This window comes from Oryzias latipes, chromosome 22 (genome assembly GCF_053564925.1).
Source record: "Oryzias latipes strain Hd-rR chromosome 22, Olatipes_Hd-rR_3.1".
NCBI classification, from domain to species: Eukaryota; Metazoa; Chordata; class Actinopteri; order Beloniformes; family Adrianichthyidae; genus Oryzias; species Oryzias latipes.
This window is the reverse complement of record NC_136258.1, coordinates 25,815,059-25,833,041: the sequence shown is the minus strand read 5'-3', so window position 1 is coordinate 25,833,041 and position 17,983 is coordinate 25,815,059. Positions and strand designations below refer to the sequence as shown.

Below are 17,983 nucleotides of genomic sequence, written 5' to 3'. Positions count from 1 at the left end.
TCCCCTGCCTTCGCCTGCGAGTGGCCAGGATAGGCACTGGCAATCCCGTGACACCGAAAGGGACAAAACAGGTTTAGATGATGAATGAATGAATCTTTCAAACAAAAATCCAATTATTAAAAAGTCAGATTCCCGCATTGGTCAGATTTTAGGTGAATAGAAGCACCCACCGATCCGTAAACACTGGGTCACATTCTTTTATGAAAATACTTATTTTTTACATTTTATTAGTCACCAAAGAACTAAATATGAAGATTAATAGGAAAACATGTAGACTTGAATGAGATTATTGGGAAGAAAACTGTGTGTGTCCATTCAATATATCACATTCGCACAATTGCCATATCGAAAAAAATACACAAGATTATTATTATTATTTTCTATTTGAACGATCACCTAAATAATCTCATTAATCGAGAAATTAGGCAGATTCTAAACGGTCTTTTTAATTAAACGTCACCACATGCGTCAGAAACGATGTTCGCAGTGCGCGTGCGCCGACCCCGCCTCTTCCTGTCCCGTCCTGTAGCCGCGCAGCTCCTGGCAGAATGGCGGCTATTTTGGACTCGGTTCTGTCCCAGAGAATAGACCCCAACAAGGTCGTGGAGTGGCTGAAAACTGTCCAGGTATAACTGAAACGAGGGTTTTGGATACGAGAGAGACGTTATTCTGCAGAAGGAATCTGATTTCGGATGTTTTATGAAATGTCAGAGTCCCAAACTGTTTTGTAAACAAAACTTTTAGCTTGTTGCAAGCTAGCAGGTGCTGCGTGCTTGATGGGTTAAATGCTACATATCCTTCGAGCTCCCACACATTTTAGTTCAAGTCCTTAAATGTAATATATTCTCTTATCAGTTGTACTGCAGGCTGTGTTAAAATCCGTGTTGATATTTAGTGTTAATTTATTTGGCTTCACCTTACGTACGTAAACTTTCTACCGCAGCCCATCTCTCTGTCTAACTGTTGTCCTCTGGCCAACCAACAGGAGCGCGACAGCCTGCCGTTCACTGACCGTGGAATAACTGTCCAAAAACACGAGTTTGTCTCTTTCCTTCTGAACTTCCTGAGAGAACAGAGCAGTCCAGCGCTCGCTCATCATGGCACCCCAGCCAAGACCCCCAATCGCCCAAGACCAGCAGCACAGACCGGGGTAGCTAGCAGGTCTGCCAGGAGTGGAACCGCTTCCCGGAGTTCTAGTCGGGTCCAGCTTTTTTCTCCGTCGTCTTCTGCGTCACCTGGAGCTGAGTGTGACGCTGCCGGACAGTCGGGCTGTCTGAGTGGAATCAGCAACTTCAGCAGCCCGTCCTTCTCCACGTCATGGAGCCCTGCTTCCAGGCCGCCGGGCTCTGAACGCCGGCATAGCCAGAGGGTCTGTCTTGGTGACTTCATGGCGTCCCCCCCGGACACGCAGCCTAGTCCCTTCCAGTCACAGAAGAGCCGAAAGAAGAGCATGGCTGTGGGAGCACAATGGAGGGGAGGGCGTGGGAGCCAGCACACCGATGAGATGGGGTTCGGCGATACCGGGACCAAGAGGCCGGGGAGAGAAGGAGGAGGAGGTCATGGCAAATCAAGGGAGCAGCTTTCACCTCCATCTGCAGGTTCACTTAATTTCAACAATTTGGAAGACTTCCCACCTGTTGGATCATCACCCATCTCCCCTTTGTGAGTCCAAACAAATCAGACTTATTTATTTTTTCTTACATTCGTGTTTTTCTAATAAGTTCTTGTTTTCTAGAACATCCAAACCGTCTAGAAGAATAAACCCAACACCCGTCAGTGCCGAGCGGCCTCGTTCTAAACCAAAGACCTGTTTTACATCCACTCCATTCACCAAACCGGGCAGTCCTCAGATGGGAGCAGAAGTGCTTGAGGGGTCGATGAGAGTGGGGAGCCCCTTGAGTTTGCAAGAGGAGAGAGAATTGCTTAAAAGAGAAAAGTAAACAGACACACATTGCACCGTCTTTTTATGCGATGTCACTAAAGTGTTGCACAATCTGTGCAGCTCCCCTCCATGTCGTCACTCATCGTCCTTCCTTTTTTCATTTTCAGGAGCAAGCGTGCCCAGCAGGCTGCTTCGCCCTGTTTGTCCTCTCTGGAACCGTGCACCCCACCCAAGACGGGAGTTTTGGGTGGAGCTAAAGTGACTCCAGAGCTGCAGACACTTTGTCCTGAACGCTCAAAGGTTGCATACGCTCCGGAGCTGGATCTTCTGGCAGAATTATACTGTGCCTGCATTTCTGGTAAATGACCACAAGGTGGTAGCAGTTAGCCAAAATACATACATGTTGTTGGAGGGGAAAGAGAAACAAGTGTGTTATAGTTTAATAAAGTAAGAGCAGTGATAGAAATAAAGTAGAGACTGTTAAATAGAAATATCTTCTAAAGATTATAATTTGGTTGTTTTTACAGAGAACTTGGTGCCCAACATCTTTTTGGAGCTCTTCTTTGTGATGCAGCTGCTAACATCCCTGTCTCCAGATTCTAATGATGCTGAAGTACAGGACAGCTTTAGTGCCACAAATTCAGGTGCCTCTTCTCTTCCCACACAAACGTACAAATCTTTCAGACTCCTGTTAGAAATATTTAGAACTCCAAATGAAACTTTTATTTGCAGATGTTTTAGAAAGATGCTACCTGAAGCAAGTACACAACTGTGTGTACTTTGCTGTGACTGTGCTGGAGAATCAGTTTGAGTGAGTCATAAATTTGATTTCTTCTATAAAGTTGGGCTCGTCTCTACACGTTTAATCTCTATGGGTGTATCCTTCGCTTCTGTCAGGTTGGTCGCTCATCTGGACAAAGGAACGCTGCGTCTGCTGGCAGAGAATGAGCGCGTGGCGTCTTTCTCTCCGACGCTCAGGGATCTCCTCATTCAGGCTCAAGGCAAAAGCTCAGCAAAGGTGTGATGGATGAAATGCAGTCGGACATGGCTAAGTACACCGCAGAAATGGAGCTTAAACATAGGAAAACAACACAAAACAAGTCATTTGCTAGAAAGTAGGAATATATCTGATTTGGACTCATATCAATAATAATTCCCTTATTCTTAGATCTTAGCTCTTAGTGAAACATAATATTTTGGACTGTTTGGATTTAGAGAAAAAGCTGTTGAGCAAAGAAAAGTTAAAATAAGCTAAAAGCTGGTAAATATGTCTAAAAAAATAAAACAAAGTTCGAAATCTTTGCTAGCATCCAATCATTGGAGTTAAAAAGTTTTATGACTTGATTTGTGAAATCAACTTATTTTACCTTTAAGATCTGCTTTTTTTTATGTGGTTTTAGTTTTTTATTGATCAACATTCCGGTTCGTTCTGTTCTTTTATTGCAGCTCTCTCCATCAGTCTCCACTTTCATTCATTCAGTCCCGTTCCAGCCAGACACGGACAACCGTTCCAACTTTGGGAATGACAGGGCCTTCCACACCTTTAAGAAACAAAGGTCAATCCCGACACTGCTGTCTTTTTAATTCTTAGCCTGGAGTTGTTGTTTTTCCTTTATTAACAAATGAAATTTATTTGAAGTGGTTCCATGTGCCTTTTGATAAACACAATTTTATTTAGCTGCATATATTCCCCAATAAAATGATGTAAACAAACGCTTGCTGTAAAAAAATGGACTTTGTTAGAAATTTAGAAAAGTTTTCTTTATATCTAGAAAGAGTTTTAGTGATGATTGACAAAAACCTCAAATTTAACAACTTCTTAGGAACAACAAACTTTTTTAAGTTCTGTACTAAATTATTTGTAACAGAAATAATAAGAAACGTCGGATAATGTAAACGTTATTTTTGAGTTGTATATTAGACATTGGCCTGAGTTTTATTTATATGTAAGTTTAAAAAAAAAAAAAGACGTATGCAGTCCCAGTTGAAACAAATAAAAGCTGACTGATATGTTGCTCCGGTCCCAGTCTGAATGCAAAGAAAAAGATAATATATCAACCAAAATTTAGATTAACACAGTTGATTAACTTTCTGTTTAAATTTGTCTTTAAAATGGAATAGAAAGTCTTTATTGTCATTATGCACTGTCTATATAAAGTGGACACACATCTAGAATAAAAACCAGATACAAATATACTAAAATCAGGTGGATTTTGGTGTAAAACTAGAATGACAGCTTTGGGAAAGAAAGGTGTTTGTTCTGGCTGGTGTGAACCTGAAACGCCTGTCGGAAGGCAAAAGGGTTTAAAAAATGTTTTGAATGTCTTCTAAGTCATTTGTGTGGGATTCTCCTCTCAGAGATGTGTTTTATGAGGTGCTGCGAGAATGGGAAGACTTTCACAACGAACCAGGGTGGAGCTTTGAGGCTTCGCTCGGGGGAAGAATCAGGCAAGTGTAGTTCTAGCGACTATCCTCCATAAAACTAGGATAAAGGTTTAATTCCCGCCTTTTTTTGTTGTTCTTCTCCATTTTAGAGGAATGATGAATCAACTCACCTCTGCAGGAATTCATTCTCATTTTGCCCGCTTGTTCCTCAAGCAGCTTGTTCAGGTAAATCCACCACCTTTCCTCGGAAAGATTTTGCTTTGCTGAACGCATCGTAAACGTTTCTTCAGATGTGCAAAGGACCGCAGATGAGCGGCTCCCCTGGAGAACCTCCGGATGCTGACCTGCTGGGAATGCTGGGAGCCGACAGCCTGGGTCGCCTGAAGCGCCTGGAGGAGCGCCTCATCCAGCCTCATGGAATCGTCGGCCCGTGTCCTCCTCCTTCCTTTCCTGGACATCAGGAGTTCTTCAGGGATTTCATACAGACATCCAGCTGGTGAGAAGGCACAGCTTCATATAAATTCCCTGTCAAAACAACGAGACGGACGTTTTATTTTGTGGTTATTTTGTTTACCAGCTGCCAGCTGAACCAGCATCTTCAGGACAGCTTGTGTCAGCAGCTCCTGCAGCTGGATGAGGTGTCCATACTGAGCCCCTCTGCTTCCATTAAGGAGGAAGATGAAGACGGGGACATGGAGCAGCAGGTAGAAGACGTTTGGGCACAAATTCTGCACGACAAAATGAATATATGCACAAACTCTAATCACCGATGTTGCATCTGATTGAAAGGACGAGAAGCAGCGGTTCTCCTCGGTGCTGCTTTTAGCTCGGCTCCTGGCAAAGTTCCTGGGTTTCATTTCCTTTCTGCCCTATCAAACGTCCGAGAGGCCGTCCAGGGAGATACAGGAGACGTCTGCAGCCCTGCGCAGCAAGGTGAGGCAAAAGGGGACAAAGCCCCGCCTCAACCAGAGTAAAGAACCAAAACGTTCTAAAGTCTGCAGAAAAGAGGCAATGCGCATCTCTGACTAATGGAAAACAGAGTCTCTGTAACCTGAATGTTATGTCTTCAAGCTGCTCCCTCTTGGTTTAATCATACCTAACGGTGTGTGCTTTGTTCTCCACCCCATCAACCCACACACGCACACACACACACACACACACACAGAGTGCTCCGGTTCTGGATGTGTGTGCCGTGCTGAACGACAGTGTCCGGAGGCGGCGCACCATCCTCACTGTCCCTTGGGTGGTGGAGTTTCTCTCCATGATGGACTTTGTGGGTCCTCTTCTGCCCTGCTACAGGACGGCATTGGGGACCCTGCTTCTCCTCTACAGGTCTGACGCCATTCTTTCCCAGGATGGAATCCGCTCTTTGAAATCTCACGTAAAAATGGTTTTTCTGTTGTTAGAAATGAGTGGTCAAGCAGTTGTGTGGTTAGAATTCAGTCAAAATATTAACAAACAGCCGGAGAAGAGATTCTCTTCTGTGACCAGTTTTGGATTTATTTTTATTTTTCTTGTTATAACAATCTCACCCTGCACTCTCAATTCCATTTTAATTAGTTTTACTATATTTTTAGCTCTGTTTTCCACTAATTGCACATTAGAAACAGGATCAGTATCACCAGCGTATATACAAAAAAAGACAGAAGAAACCTCTTTTTTAGGGTTCTAGTGTGGGAAAAAAAGTGTAGGTGTTGCACAAAAGTTTAAATGTAAAATTTAGATAAAGCCTAAGCATTAAGGAATTAATGTAAGTTATTCTATATGCTCAGGGTTATAGGAAATAAAGTGAAACTTTGCTGAAATGTTGATCACTTAAAGTCCTTTTCTTACTTAAAGGTTCCTCTTCCTGCAGACTAATGATGGATGTTTGTGTGTGCAGGAGGATGCAGCTGAAGCGGAGCGCGGATGCGTGTTACCTGAACAACCTCCTGCTGGTGTCCGTGTTGGGCTGGCTCTTCCACGTGAGGCGCCGCCGACCGCCGTTGTGCTAAATAATCCACATAGATGAACTTCAGGCAACTTCTGCTTTGACTTCTTTAGATTCCAGCCATTCCTGAGGACTTTTTCTTCACTGCTGAGTTCACGGCAGCAGTAACGGTGGAGGACGGGAACCCCGGTTCTGCAGGACTTGTACGGAGAACACACATTTTTTTTCTCCCTTTTTTTTGCTTTTGCTCGTTTATTTCACTCAAATGTTTTGCTGGTTTGTTTTAGGACTGCAGTCCTCTGGTGGATCAGCAGCTTCTGTATATTTGCTGTCCGTTTCTTAGTGAGTATTGTTATTTACGTCAGGCGCCTCGACTGTGTTTGGTCTTCTGAACCCCGAAGATGTGCTTTCCCCGCACCTTTAGGTGAGTTTCGTAAACTCCTGGCTGCGTTTGTGTCTGGCAGCACGGCAAAGAGCGGAGGGATCATCCGCAAGATCACGCCCACCTCTGCTGAGCTCAAAGACACGCCCCCCGCCAACCGGTCGCAGCAGAAACTGCAGGTGAGCGTTTGGGCCGGCAGGGTTTTTTTTTTAGAACGGAATGACCGGTGGGTTTAAACTGAAATTCCTGAACGTGACAGGGGGAGCTCGAGCAAGCCTTTTTCCACAACCAGCCCCCGTCGTTGCGCCGGACAGTGGAGTTCGTGGCAGAGAGGGTGGGATCCAACGCCGTCAAGCACATGAAGTCAGTGATGAAGCTCGGGTTTTCTCAGACTTTCAGGCTCTAAACTTTCTCATTTTGAAACGTTCAGCCATTGGCCGCTTTCCGTTCATGTCTCCCTGCTTTGTGGGGGTCTGCGTCACCAGGGCGACGTTGGTGAGCGAGCTGATGGAGAGAGGAGAGACGATCTTTCGAGACAAACGGAAGTCGGCAAACTTCAGCGCATCAAAAGTGAACGAGTCCATCTGTGCTCTGCTGTGCGACGCAGGCCTGGAGGCCCTGGAAAGAGCTGCCAGGTACAGCAGCGTCTTCCAAGACACTGCAATAACAAGCAGGGAGGACACAATGAGAACATTATTCAACATCAGTTGTTTCATTTAAAGAATCTACTAAAAACCACGGGTTACTACAACAATATTTTTTTTTGTGTGTGTGTTAAATCTGCACATTCAAACAGACAAATTCAACACTGTGAAGTTCTGTAAAAACTATCTTAGCTTTTAAAGTCGTTGGTATTTTCCAAAATTATAAGCAGGCGTGCTGATTGTCGTTCCCTTAGATTAGACATTTGAAGCTTCGTTTTCACCAATATTGTTTTAAGCGTTTCCATGGACCCATTAAGTTGGACCGAACCGTACCATTTTAGTGCCCCGATGGTTGTAGGTCCGTAGAATAAAAACAATAGACCCTTTAGGGCGGAGCTACTGTTGAAACTCATTGATTGGCTGTATTCCTCATCGCCGCCCACAATCATCTCTCAACCAACATTTAATGCCGTTCAGTGGATATGAGGCTTTAGTTTTCTGTTTATTTTTTAACTTTTGTTGTATTTACATTTGAATGTTCTGAGCTTTTTTCGTTGAGTTTTCACTAAACATTGTTTTAAACAAAATGAAGTTATAATACAAGCAAACCTTCAATTTGTCTAATTTAAGACCAAAATGACTTTTTTCTGTCCTGATTCCACCATTTTTACATTTGTGTCTCCTTTAAAGAGCAACCCTGATCATCTTTTGAAACATTTTATGATTATGCCGTTTCAGCCTAAATAAAACAGTTGTTTTCGAGGACATAGTTTCTGCAGAGCGGCAGAGAGCTCCCTGTTCTCCTGCTAGCTTACAGCCCTTCACACCCCTGACCTAACATTACCGATGCAACAAAAATGGCGAGCAGTATTGAAGCTTTCCAGTCATACAGTTTAGAGCCGGATGTCGGGTCACACGAGGAAAACAAAGACGTTCATGGATCTATCTGTCTAAAAGCGGGTGCATCAGAATGGAGCAGAGCAGGAAGTTTGTGGCCTGCCTAGCCCATTTTCTACGTCACAAGTACGTTCTTTCCCTAGTGATGTTGTGTCGTCTACTCCTGATTAACAACAATTTGAGTAAAGTAATACTCAAAAATACAATTTTGAGTTTAATTTTCTTATAAGAAAAATGCCACAAGAGCAAGTAAAAAGAACAACATTATCATGGGAGTGGGTCTTTAAATGTTGTATTTCTTGGTGGTATTCAATGAAAATAAAAAAGCACGACTTTGTTGGCAATTGAGGTCTCGTGTAATCTTTGTTTTCTGAATTATCTCCGACTCACATGCAGATTTTGTGACGAGAAAAGCCTCGACGCCGTACGAACACTGCTCCCTGAAGAGACCTCCCCCACTGTAATTTCACCAATTAATACGAATTTTGAATAGAAAATGTCGTCTTCGTGACATTCATTTCTTTGTGCACTTTTATTTCGAACATTTTTCTTAGGTTCTCCAAACATCTGAAAGCATCACGAGGCGCCTGGCAGCAGAAAAAGCTTGCAGCTGGCTCTCCGCTAACATCACAGGTAACTGCTCAAAGATCGGCAGTTCTTTAAGGAGTCTGCATTCACGCATATGTGCTTAGTTTTTATCATTAACTTCATGCTAAAAGATTTTTACAAATCTCTTAATAGAAGTACTTTTTTTAAAATGTATGACATTTCAGATCAGACTTTCTAAAGAGACACTTTAAGCAGTTTATATGCTAAAAAGCTGGAATGTAAGGGCTGCCAGGGTTATATTCATTTCTATTATGGGTGAAGGAAAGAAAGCAGAACTTTATAAAAACGCTTCCTTCCGTTGTCCTTGCGCAGCGCTCATAAGGCGGGAATGGAAGAGCAGGTTCGACCGTGTGATGAAGGCTCTCGGCAGTCCTGGAGCTTCAGAATCTGTGGATGTGAGCGGCGCTGAGGTGGATCTGGTCTCTCGGGATCAGTCGGTTGGTCCTGAGAGGAAGGCGGGAGGCGAGCAGGCGAGGGCTTGTCCTCCTGGCTGTGACCACAGTGCCCCTCTGCCTTCGGATGTCCTCATAGAAGTGAAGGTACCTGTACAAGTTTGGCCCCGCTCTCCTTTGTTCAATTTTTAATATTTTTTAAATATTTCAAATCCAAAATTCCAGCAGAAATCAAGTTTTCTTTCATGCAGGAGTTGCTGAGCATCGCTGTGGGGCCCAGAACAGATGTGGAGCTGCCGGCTGGCTCTCAGGTTAAAGCCCTGCTGCACAGAGCAAGGGACACACTGGCCTGCAGGAAGGTACGGCGAAACTGCCATAAATCCCCTTTTTTTAAGTGTGAATTACACCTTTTCTCTGTTTGGATCCTTCAGTTCCAGACTGCAGTGTCGGAGCAGATGCTTCTGAACTCTACAGTCATGCTCGCCTGCAAGCTGGGTAAGACGTTCCGACCTTTGACCGCCGTTTTAAGACAGTCGGGAGGTTTAGGTCATTTTAAAAGAGCAACATTTGAATTTTGATGTGTAATATTTGTTGAAGTATTTCCCTTGAAGAACTCTGAAGGAAACGTATCTTTAAATTTGGTTTAGGTTCAAGGAAACATGATGCAATCCGCAAAGTAATAAATAAATGCACCTTAAAACAAAGTATAATACGCAAAAATGTGGGGAAAAAAGGGGGCAAAGAATTGAACATTGGGGAACACCTAAGAAAACGAATTCATTTAAATGCAAAGGTACATTAAGTATCAGAAGTGATCCTGTCAAAAAACATGGAATTAATCAGAAATAGGAACCAAAACACTCCGTATTTATTTGGTACCAACGAATACAGAACTATCGGCACTCTATAAAAAAAGCAGTTTTTTGTACTTCATTTAGGAGAAGTCATTCACCTCTATCCTATTTTGTTTTGCTTTACAATTTTACCTTTCCAGCGATTGCGGGCGGGCTGATATAAGAATGGGTGAGTCCATGAGGGTGGGCGGAGCTTCTCTATAAAAAGCCAAAGGCAAAGAGGGCGAAGGTTTGGCTGTACTTCACAGGATTCTAATTCAGAGACCTGATGCAAAAGAGCGATGTGCACAATGCTGTGGGAAAAGATGGTTGTCGTGGCGACAAGCGGTGAAATCTGTGTTTACTTCAGCTAGTTTGTTAAAATAGTTGAGTCAGGGTTAGTATTACCCACAAAGATATCCTATGTGGTGCATGCTGTGTTTTTGTTTTTTCAGTAACAGGAGAACTTCCAGTGCTCGTCGTGTCCTCGGGAAGTGATGCCTCGGAGTCAGAAGCTCTGCTTCCAGACCTTCTGGAGCAGCTCGCTGAGCTGTGGCAGATAAACTTCCCGTGTCCCGACGCCCTTCATCAGCTTTTCGCCCCTCTCACCGTCACCGCTGTTCTTCAGGCCGCCGACTCGCAGGTAGACGAGGAGCTCAAATGCAGCTCTCTGTTAGCATCTGGTCCCTGCACTGCTGTTGCTCTGTTCTACCTGGATCAGGCGTGTCCAACTAATACCTGAAATAATCTGTTCTATTTTATCAGGAGGAATTAGGGCAGGTTGAGCTGCAAAACAAGCAGCACATATTTAATATAGGAATTTAGAAAAACATTCAGTTCGTTGGTATCTTTATCTTAACCATTTGTGTCTATTAATATATTTAATTATTTCCTAAATAGGTTGCTTTGCATTTTTGCACTTACATATTTTGTTTTAGAGGACGGAAGAAAAGTATTTGACTCTGAGCTGATGAGTTAGCCTTCAAGTCAGTTATTTTTATTATTTCTAAAGAGTTGGTTGTAGTCTTTTGCGGCTCAGTTTTAGTATTTATTTTAACATTTTTTAGGCCACAAACTACCTTTTCCTGGTCAGAAGGCTGGTCGACAAAGGGCTATTGAGCGAGGAGGCAGTCCTATCTCATTGGAATACATTAACAGATATGACATTGCCAGTGGTGAGACAATAAGACTTTGTTTACATATCTTTTAAGTGAATATTCTTTATTATTTACTTTATTCGTCTTTTTTCAGGAGTTGATTAAAATTTTCCAGCTCCAGTCGCAAAGGATGCAGCTGTCTCCTCCTGCAGCTGAGATGCTGAAGAGCATCGACAGGCTGCAGGTCTCGCAACAGCCGCTAGAGGGAGCATCGTGACAACAACATACCCACAGCTGGCTTCTTTTGTGGCCGCCAGTGTCTTATTCCACATGTTTTCTCCACCAAGAGGGCGACTTTTTGCCGTCGTTTTCTTCTTCTTCCAAAAGCTGTTTTGCACTCAGCTTCTCCTAAAAGAGATGTGGGACAATCTTTGCAGATTTACAATTTTAAAAAGTCCGAATTTTAGCTTATTTAAAATGAATTGACGTCTAATTCCTTTTAAAACTTTTTGTTAAGCACTTTCACGCATTGCCTTTTTAGAAACTGCAAGTATGTTCATGTTGAACGCTGATGTATTCACTGCTTTATAAATCTAACTTTTTTTTAATAAAGACTATCCGATTGCAACGTGTTTGTTTTAATCGGATAATAGACGAATAGAGAATGAGCAGCAGTCCTGTCAGAGGACGGAGGCTCGCGGGGAGGGCTGTTCCGCCTGTCCGCCCTCCCCTCCCACCTCTGTCCCGCAGAAAGTTTCTCCTCTTTGTGGAGGAGCAGGGAGACGGCGGGCGGTTGGAACTTTCACTGGCCGAACATGGCTCTCTCTGCCCGGATGTCCGGACCGCTCTGAAGTCGAGCGAAAGCACCCACTATGTTCGGCGGAGAACGGCTTCTCTACCTTCGGATTAATTCAACTGGCGAGTGAACTACTAGCTATGGCAAATGTCAAAGTCGCAGTTCGGGTTCGACCGCTTAACTCGAGGTAAGTCAGCTAATTTACACCGCTAATAACATATTAACGATTTTATTTTAAAGTTTATTTAATTCCCTATTTTACAAAAAAACTTGTTTTCTACTGTAAAACGAAGAACACGTAACAACACCATATAAACTTTTTTTTTCTTGTGAAATGCGTCACTTTTTCCTGAAGCTAGCTCGGTGGCTTGTTTTAAAGGTGCTTTAATAGGTTGCCGGTTAATTGTCGCGTGCGTCTCTGAGATTGATGACGTCATTGCGTCACAAACCGTCCTAACAGTGTTGCCAGATTGGGCGGGTTTCCGCCCAATTGGGCTTCTTTTGGTTATGTTGGGCGGGTAAAATTGGCATTGGGCGGGTCTATAAAATTTGGGCTGCTTTTCAAAATATTTAGCGGTTTTACTGTCATTATTATTATTTTTCTTATTATTTAAAATATTAATTAAAAGTATACTAATTAATATATCTGCCGTTTGGGTTCATTTCCAAAAGATGGAGATGATGCAGGGCTTTTATTGGCTTTTATTAACCTTGTCAGAATGGTTACAGCTCGAACAAAAATAGCGCAGCCTGCTTATACACTCAGCCGGAGGAGAACGTTCAGCCAACGCGCACCCAGGTAGGCCCCGCCCCCTCTAATCCACCAGTCACCAGCCCACCGCTGATTGACATACGCTGTGGTCCAGCACCTGGCAGTGGCAGAAAGAGGGGGGCGCCATCAAAAGCCATCTAGAGTACACGATACGAGAAACCTATAACTGGATTTTCTGTACTTATTTTATAAAAAATTTTATTATAACAGACTTATTATATAATAATTTATTATTATTGCATCATTTTTTATTAGGCTACTGCTATACTTTTACGTTCAACATTAGGTTTTTGCTAGGTTGAGATTTGGGCTGGTTTTTATTGAGGTGGGCGGGTTTTACGATGAGTTTGGGCTGGAAACTGTCACTCAGATCTGGCAACACTGCGTCCTAAGCGGCACGAATTTAAAATCGAATTTGCCGCACGAAGCACATGCACCTACATTCAAACGTTCCGCTGTTGCTGTGATGGACATTTCTACTTCCTCCCGAGGGGAAGTGACATTCTGGTTTGTCCGTGGATCCGAAGAAGCCCGCGTTTTCACAAGAAAAGCAGAACTTAAGGCGATACCGCCCGGGTGATCCAGAATCCCGACCCTATGCGGATGTGGCGAATTGTACTACTTCCTCTTGGGATTTTAAAAATAAATATATGGTTGAATCCTGTTCAAATTTACCTCATCGACAGACTCGATGCTGGGAAAAATAAACGGGTATACATGCATACAGAAATAAGATTATTTTAAATATTATGAATTAATTTCCCATCGTCCCTTTGTAAACATGCTCTCCCACGAGCTAACAGCCCCTCACATCCCAAACCTAACATTAGTGGTGCAACAAAAATGCCGAGCGATATTTTACCTGTCCAGCCGTACAGTTTTGAACCAGAAGCCAATCTATTTGTCTATCGGAATGGAGCGGAGCGGACAGACTGTGGCCTGCCCCGCGTATTTCTGACGTCACAAATGCAGTCTTTTTCAAACTGCGTTTTTTTTTTTAAATCTTCTGCAGATTCACAACAATTTGAATTAAGAAAAAGTTGGCTTTTTGGCCACACCTTCTTTTTAAGCACTTCAAACTAAATTGAAAAACAGGATTCTCTTTTATGCACATATAGAAGTGCTTGTTTACATTTAATCCGCCAGGTAGATGTGGGAATCAATTGAAGGGACGCGTGTCTTTTCCAATGATCATGTTTTTGAGAGATCTTGAAGTGAAATCATGGCATCTGGACTTAAAGCTTTCTTTCATGAACGCTTTAATTTCACCTCTCAGCATGTAAGGTTTTAAAGAAAGCCGACTTTCAGGCCAGATGCAGTGATTTCATTTCAAGACGTCACCTGAACGAATGAGGAGCTTCCCTTACATGTTTAGGTGAGTAACTGCTGATTTAGTTTACATGGATTTTAGAGGCCAGACTTGTTAGGCTTGTCCAAATCCCCCTAATTCCCTCATTTGGGTAAAAGAAAAAAAAACAGATTACAGCCCATAAAGTCTATGTAAACACACCAAGATGATAACCAGGGCCTGGAATATAACCATCATCCTAACAAATCAGGAAGTGAGAAAGCTTTTTAAAATGTGTTTCATCAAGATCACAACTTTAATATACTAATATCTTGTTAACAAAAGTGTTTTTTTTACTCAAATTGTTGCTGTAATATGTTTTCTAACTTTGTAAGACATATGAAATCATAAAAAAGTGGATTCACTTCTAGAGAAAGTAATGAGTAAATTCACATCAGTGGCTGATTTTCAATGTATAATCACAACCTATAAGTGAAAAAGAAATATTTAAGAAACATTGTTTCTTTTCAAGGCTTCTGTCTCATGGTTTTAAATATTAATATTTTCCACTTTGAAGTTTTTTTTTCAGTTTTCCAGGAGTTTGCTTTAACTTTTAATTCATTCAAAGTATTTATGGGAGGAAAACCATGTGTGGCTGATCGAGCACATACCTCTCCTCACCTCATAGCTTTATCAGGGGAAATACTTTAGCAGGATGAGAAACAGGTTTGTAGGCTCTTTGGAATTGTGTGTGTTAACTGTGTTGTTATGCTGTGCGTTTCTTTGAACTCCTGCTGGCTTCGTTAGGCTGCAGGTCTCTACAGTAGTAGCATAATAAAGCATTATTGTGGATGCCCTGGGAGGGACAATGATTTCCCCCTCAACCGGTTTTCCTGCTATCTTTGCATAACAAAGGGACGTTTAATATTTAACGTTGACTGTCATGCAAATTTGTGCCGCCTCATATACTTTGTGATTGTGCCATCCGCTTTTTACACTGATGGGTTGATATTGCTTCTCTATATGTTTCAATGACAATGGGGTCGTTTTTGATTTAGCTGATCAATGGGATTGAGCGTGCGACCTTTGCAGGAACATGTCACTTGAAATGAGAGATTTCAGTTTTTTTTAGTAGCAGATCTTTTTTTTTCCAGCCTGGAGTGCCGCTCCTTCATGCTGGCCTTCCATTGAAACTTGCTGGTGGTTTTGGGCTGGGCTGCAGTCAGGGCTGACAAAATTAATCCCACGTGGTGAAGCCCATGGAAAACCAAGCCATGTTTCTATCCCCCCTAGTCGTAGAAAAGGGTGAACGATGGGAGTAGCATTCGCCGTCGAGCCATTATCGCTCCTAAAGATTGAAATTCTGCCGGCCTCACGCCGTTATTGCCTCCATCTAGCCTTGCGTTGCGTCAGATGCTCTCAGTCCAGCTGCTGGAGTTGTTTTACGCACGATTACGCACACAACAGTTGTGCTCACCAGAGAAAGTCTCTGGTGAGCACGTGGGGGGGAGGAGGGGGGGGGGGTTGTGATGTTTTCGTTTGAATCTGAAACTGGTCAGCGGTACACTTGTGTCTCAATTTCATGGGTGGGCTGTGCACAGCGCTTCATTGTGGTAACTGTCATGTGATGGCCTCGAGTCAAGGGAAACTCACACAAATGTATGTGGACACCCTCTGGATTACATCATCTGCTCTGTGGACTCGGCGCCGTGTCCTAAGATGATCTGAAAAGTTTATCATAACCCCTGTTCAGTGTGTGGCTGCAGGAGATTTTCTTGGATGTCATTTTCTACAATGTTTTCTTTAAATAATTCTCCTCTTTAAACAATTGTATTAAATCTACAACCACAGTTTCTCCTGTCTTCCAGGGAGAGCCTTGACGGAGGGAGGCTTGCGGTTCAGGTAGACGATAAGTTTGTGAAGATCCGAAACCTAAAGGTGAGTTTGGATGCACAGCGACAGACAGATTCCGACTCCTTTTCTGTTTTGTTCGTTTGTAAATCTCTCTGAGCGTTCGACGCAGCAACAGGATGTTTACAGCTTCACATCAGCCTCTTCCTGCTTGATGTCACACAGTTCACAATGCATTGAACTCACACACATGGATTTAAAGACCAGTTTAAACTGCAGCCCACACAAGATGTCCCTTTAAAAATCCTCTTTAATAAAAAAAAAAAAACAACCACAAACTTTAAGCTTGGAGGACTTCAGTCTTGTGGCTCCAAGGGTTCATTTATTACTTGCAGCATCACATACGTTTGTGTTCCTTCAATGGATATTTGATGTTTTCCTAACATCTAGAGATCGACAGATGATCCTCTTAGCTCTTTCACTCATCTGCTGTCTAAAAAAAATTCCTAAAACCACTATATTCAATTTAGATTTTTTGTTTCAAGTGCAAAAAGGACAAAAACAATCTTCAAATTGTACCTTTTAGTTTTTAAACATTTCATACGTGTAGATTTTTTTATGTAAAAAACTAAATTTTGGACTGCTTAAAGCATAAAAGGAGCAGACTCGGCTCGTTTTGTTTCGTATGTCATACAGCTGAGTCAAATGTTTTGAATTTTTAAAGGGTTCCTTTTGTGTACATGTAATGTACACAAATGTAAAAGTTTGTGATCATGTTTTGTTTGCAAATGAAATGACAAGAGAAGAGCCACAGCATTAAACCATAAGGGAGCATCCAGGCTCCACGGTTCTCCTGTGGGGATCATTATTTTTGGAAAGTAGGTCAATAAATCTGACAAAAATGATTAAACGGAGAACCTTTCTGTCTGACAGCAATCATAAAGCAAAAAGAGCAAAAATAAAACAATGCATGCTATATCAATGTATGGATTTTTTCTCATGTAGATCTATAGGTGGTTGTTTTCTGCGGCCTCGGTTGCTACATTCTTCATAAACATTGTTATGATCTGTGCTTTAAAAAAAATGCTGTAATCAGAATTAATTTGTGAATGTTGCAGTGGGTACAAGCTGGTATCTACCATTATAGGGGTTTTTATTGGAAACAGCTAAGATCTTATGTTCCAAAAAACAAATTTATCAATTTATCAGTTCCAAAAATGAGGAATACAGTAGATAAAACCTAAGAATACTGTAATTTATTGACGTGTTTTTTAAAAGTACTTTGGTTTGGATAAAGTGCTTGATAGTTTATTGACATTTATCTGAAAAAAACAGTTCTAAGTTAAATGTTGAAAAAAACAACAGACAGGAGTTTTTTTTTCTTGTCTGGCAAGATTTCTTCTTAATGGACTTTTTTTTATTTATTTTTCCACTATGAATAAATGAACATCTAAAAGTGTTAGCAGACATATAAATCTTTGTATTCAAAAACTTTATTGGATTTTTAAATAAATCTTTTGGGAAAAAATGAAGGTAGCTTGTTTTTGAAGTGCAAACGATTTAAAAAAAAGTCCACAAGTTGTTTTAATTTCAATAAATGTTTGGATCCTGTGAACATCCTCCCTGTGCTAACAAACAGATCATTATGAAAATGTAAACAGCCCTTGAAATCGAAGGTGGCTCCACCACCCGCAGGTCCCGGAGGACACCCACCATCACTGAACTTGACGAGCCTTTCCGTTCAACGCAGCAGTATTGTTTTCCAGTCTGCTCTGCAAACCTGCATGCTTTCCTGGCTGTAAGCAGACCGGCGGCTCGTTTCAGTGCACCCAGCCGAAAAGAGTCGCTTAATAAATGGAAAAGGCTTGCTTGCATTTTGTGTAGTCCCAGAAACAACAACAAGTGTTGTAAAGAATAAAATGTTGCTTCTATGTCTGAATTGCATTATTATGAGTCTGTTAGATACTCTGCATAATATTTTGATGTCAGTTACATGAAAGAATCTAATCTACGTTTTTCTGCCTTTTGTTTCTTCTTCAAGCTGGATGGACGGACAGAGGGAGGAGTGGATTCCAGGGAGAAGCTTTTGGAGTTTTGTTTTGACTACTGCTACTGGTCGGTGGACCCCGCTGATCCTCACTACGCCTCGCAGGAGGAGGTAAAGTTCAACTTTCTTCTTCACGGCTTTTTCTGTCTGTTTAAACTTATTTTTTTAAAGGATTTTC

The 17,983-nt window shown here is 42.1% G+C and overlaps 2 protein-coding genes across 2 annotated transcripts in view; both read left to right on the top strand.

The window, feature by feature from the left end:
• The first annotated feature begins 471 nt into the window (after window positions 1-471).
• cdan1 (codanin 1) lies at window positions 472-11,679 on the top strand. Its single transcript, XM_004082442.5, has 28 exons — window positions 472-626; window positions 986-1,662; window positions 1,736-1,936; window positions 2,050-2,240; window positions 2,410-2,526; window positions 2,615-2,693; window positions 2,780-2,900; window positions 3,329-3,438; window positions 4,241-4,330; window positions 4,417-4,492; window positions 4,558-4,763; window positions 4,845-4,971; window positions 5,057-5,200; window positions 5,433-5,599; window positions 6,150-6,231; window positions 6,311-6,400; window positions 6,485-6,539; window positions 6,622-6,758; window positions 6,839-6,942; window positions 7,065-7,214; window positions 8,517-8,580; window positions 8,675-8,753; window positions 9,042-9,268; window positions 9,373-9,480; window positions 9,553-9,616; window positions 10,410-10,597; window positions 11,022-11,129; window positions 11,206-11,679. Exons 1-28 carry the CDS (start codon window positions 549-551, stop codon window positions 11,326-11,328), a joined length of 3,963 nt encoding a protein of 1,320 aa, XP_004082490.2. The 5' UTR covers window positions 472-548; the 3' UTR covers window positions 11,329-11,679.
• Window positions 11,680-11,746: 67 nt separating this feature from the next.
• Window positions 11,747-17,983, top strand: part of stard9 (StAR-related lipid transfer (START) domain containing 9) — a 37,899-nt gene continuing 31,662 nt past the window's right edge. The window contains exons 1-3 of the mRNA XM_023951905.2: window positions 11,747-12,034; window positions 15,776-15,845; window positions 17,800-17,916. Of these exons, the coding sequence (XP_023807673.1) occupies window positions 11,988-12,034; window positions 15,776-15,845; window positions 17,800-17,916 (234 nt within the window). The 5' untranslated portion in view covers window positions 11,747-11,987. The remainder of the gene's footprint in view (window positions 12,035-15,775; window positions 15,846-17,799; window positions 17,917-17,983) is intronic.

Excerpts from the sequence above, each read along its gene's own strand:
- cdan1 (XM_004082442.5), top strand. The coding sequence starts at position 549 with ATGGCGGCTATTTTGGACTCGGTTCTGTCCCAGAGAATAGACCCCAAC. Across the intron at positions 2,527-2,614 it reads CTTTAGTGCCACAAATTCAG|ATGTTTTAGAAAGATGCTAC; the intron begins GTGCCTCTTCTC and ends TTTTATTTGCAG. Across the intron at positions 4,764-4,844 it reads TTCATACAGACATCCAGCTG|CTGCCAGCTGAACCAGCATC; the intron begins GTGAGAAGGCAC and ends TTTGTTTACCAG.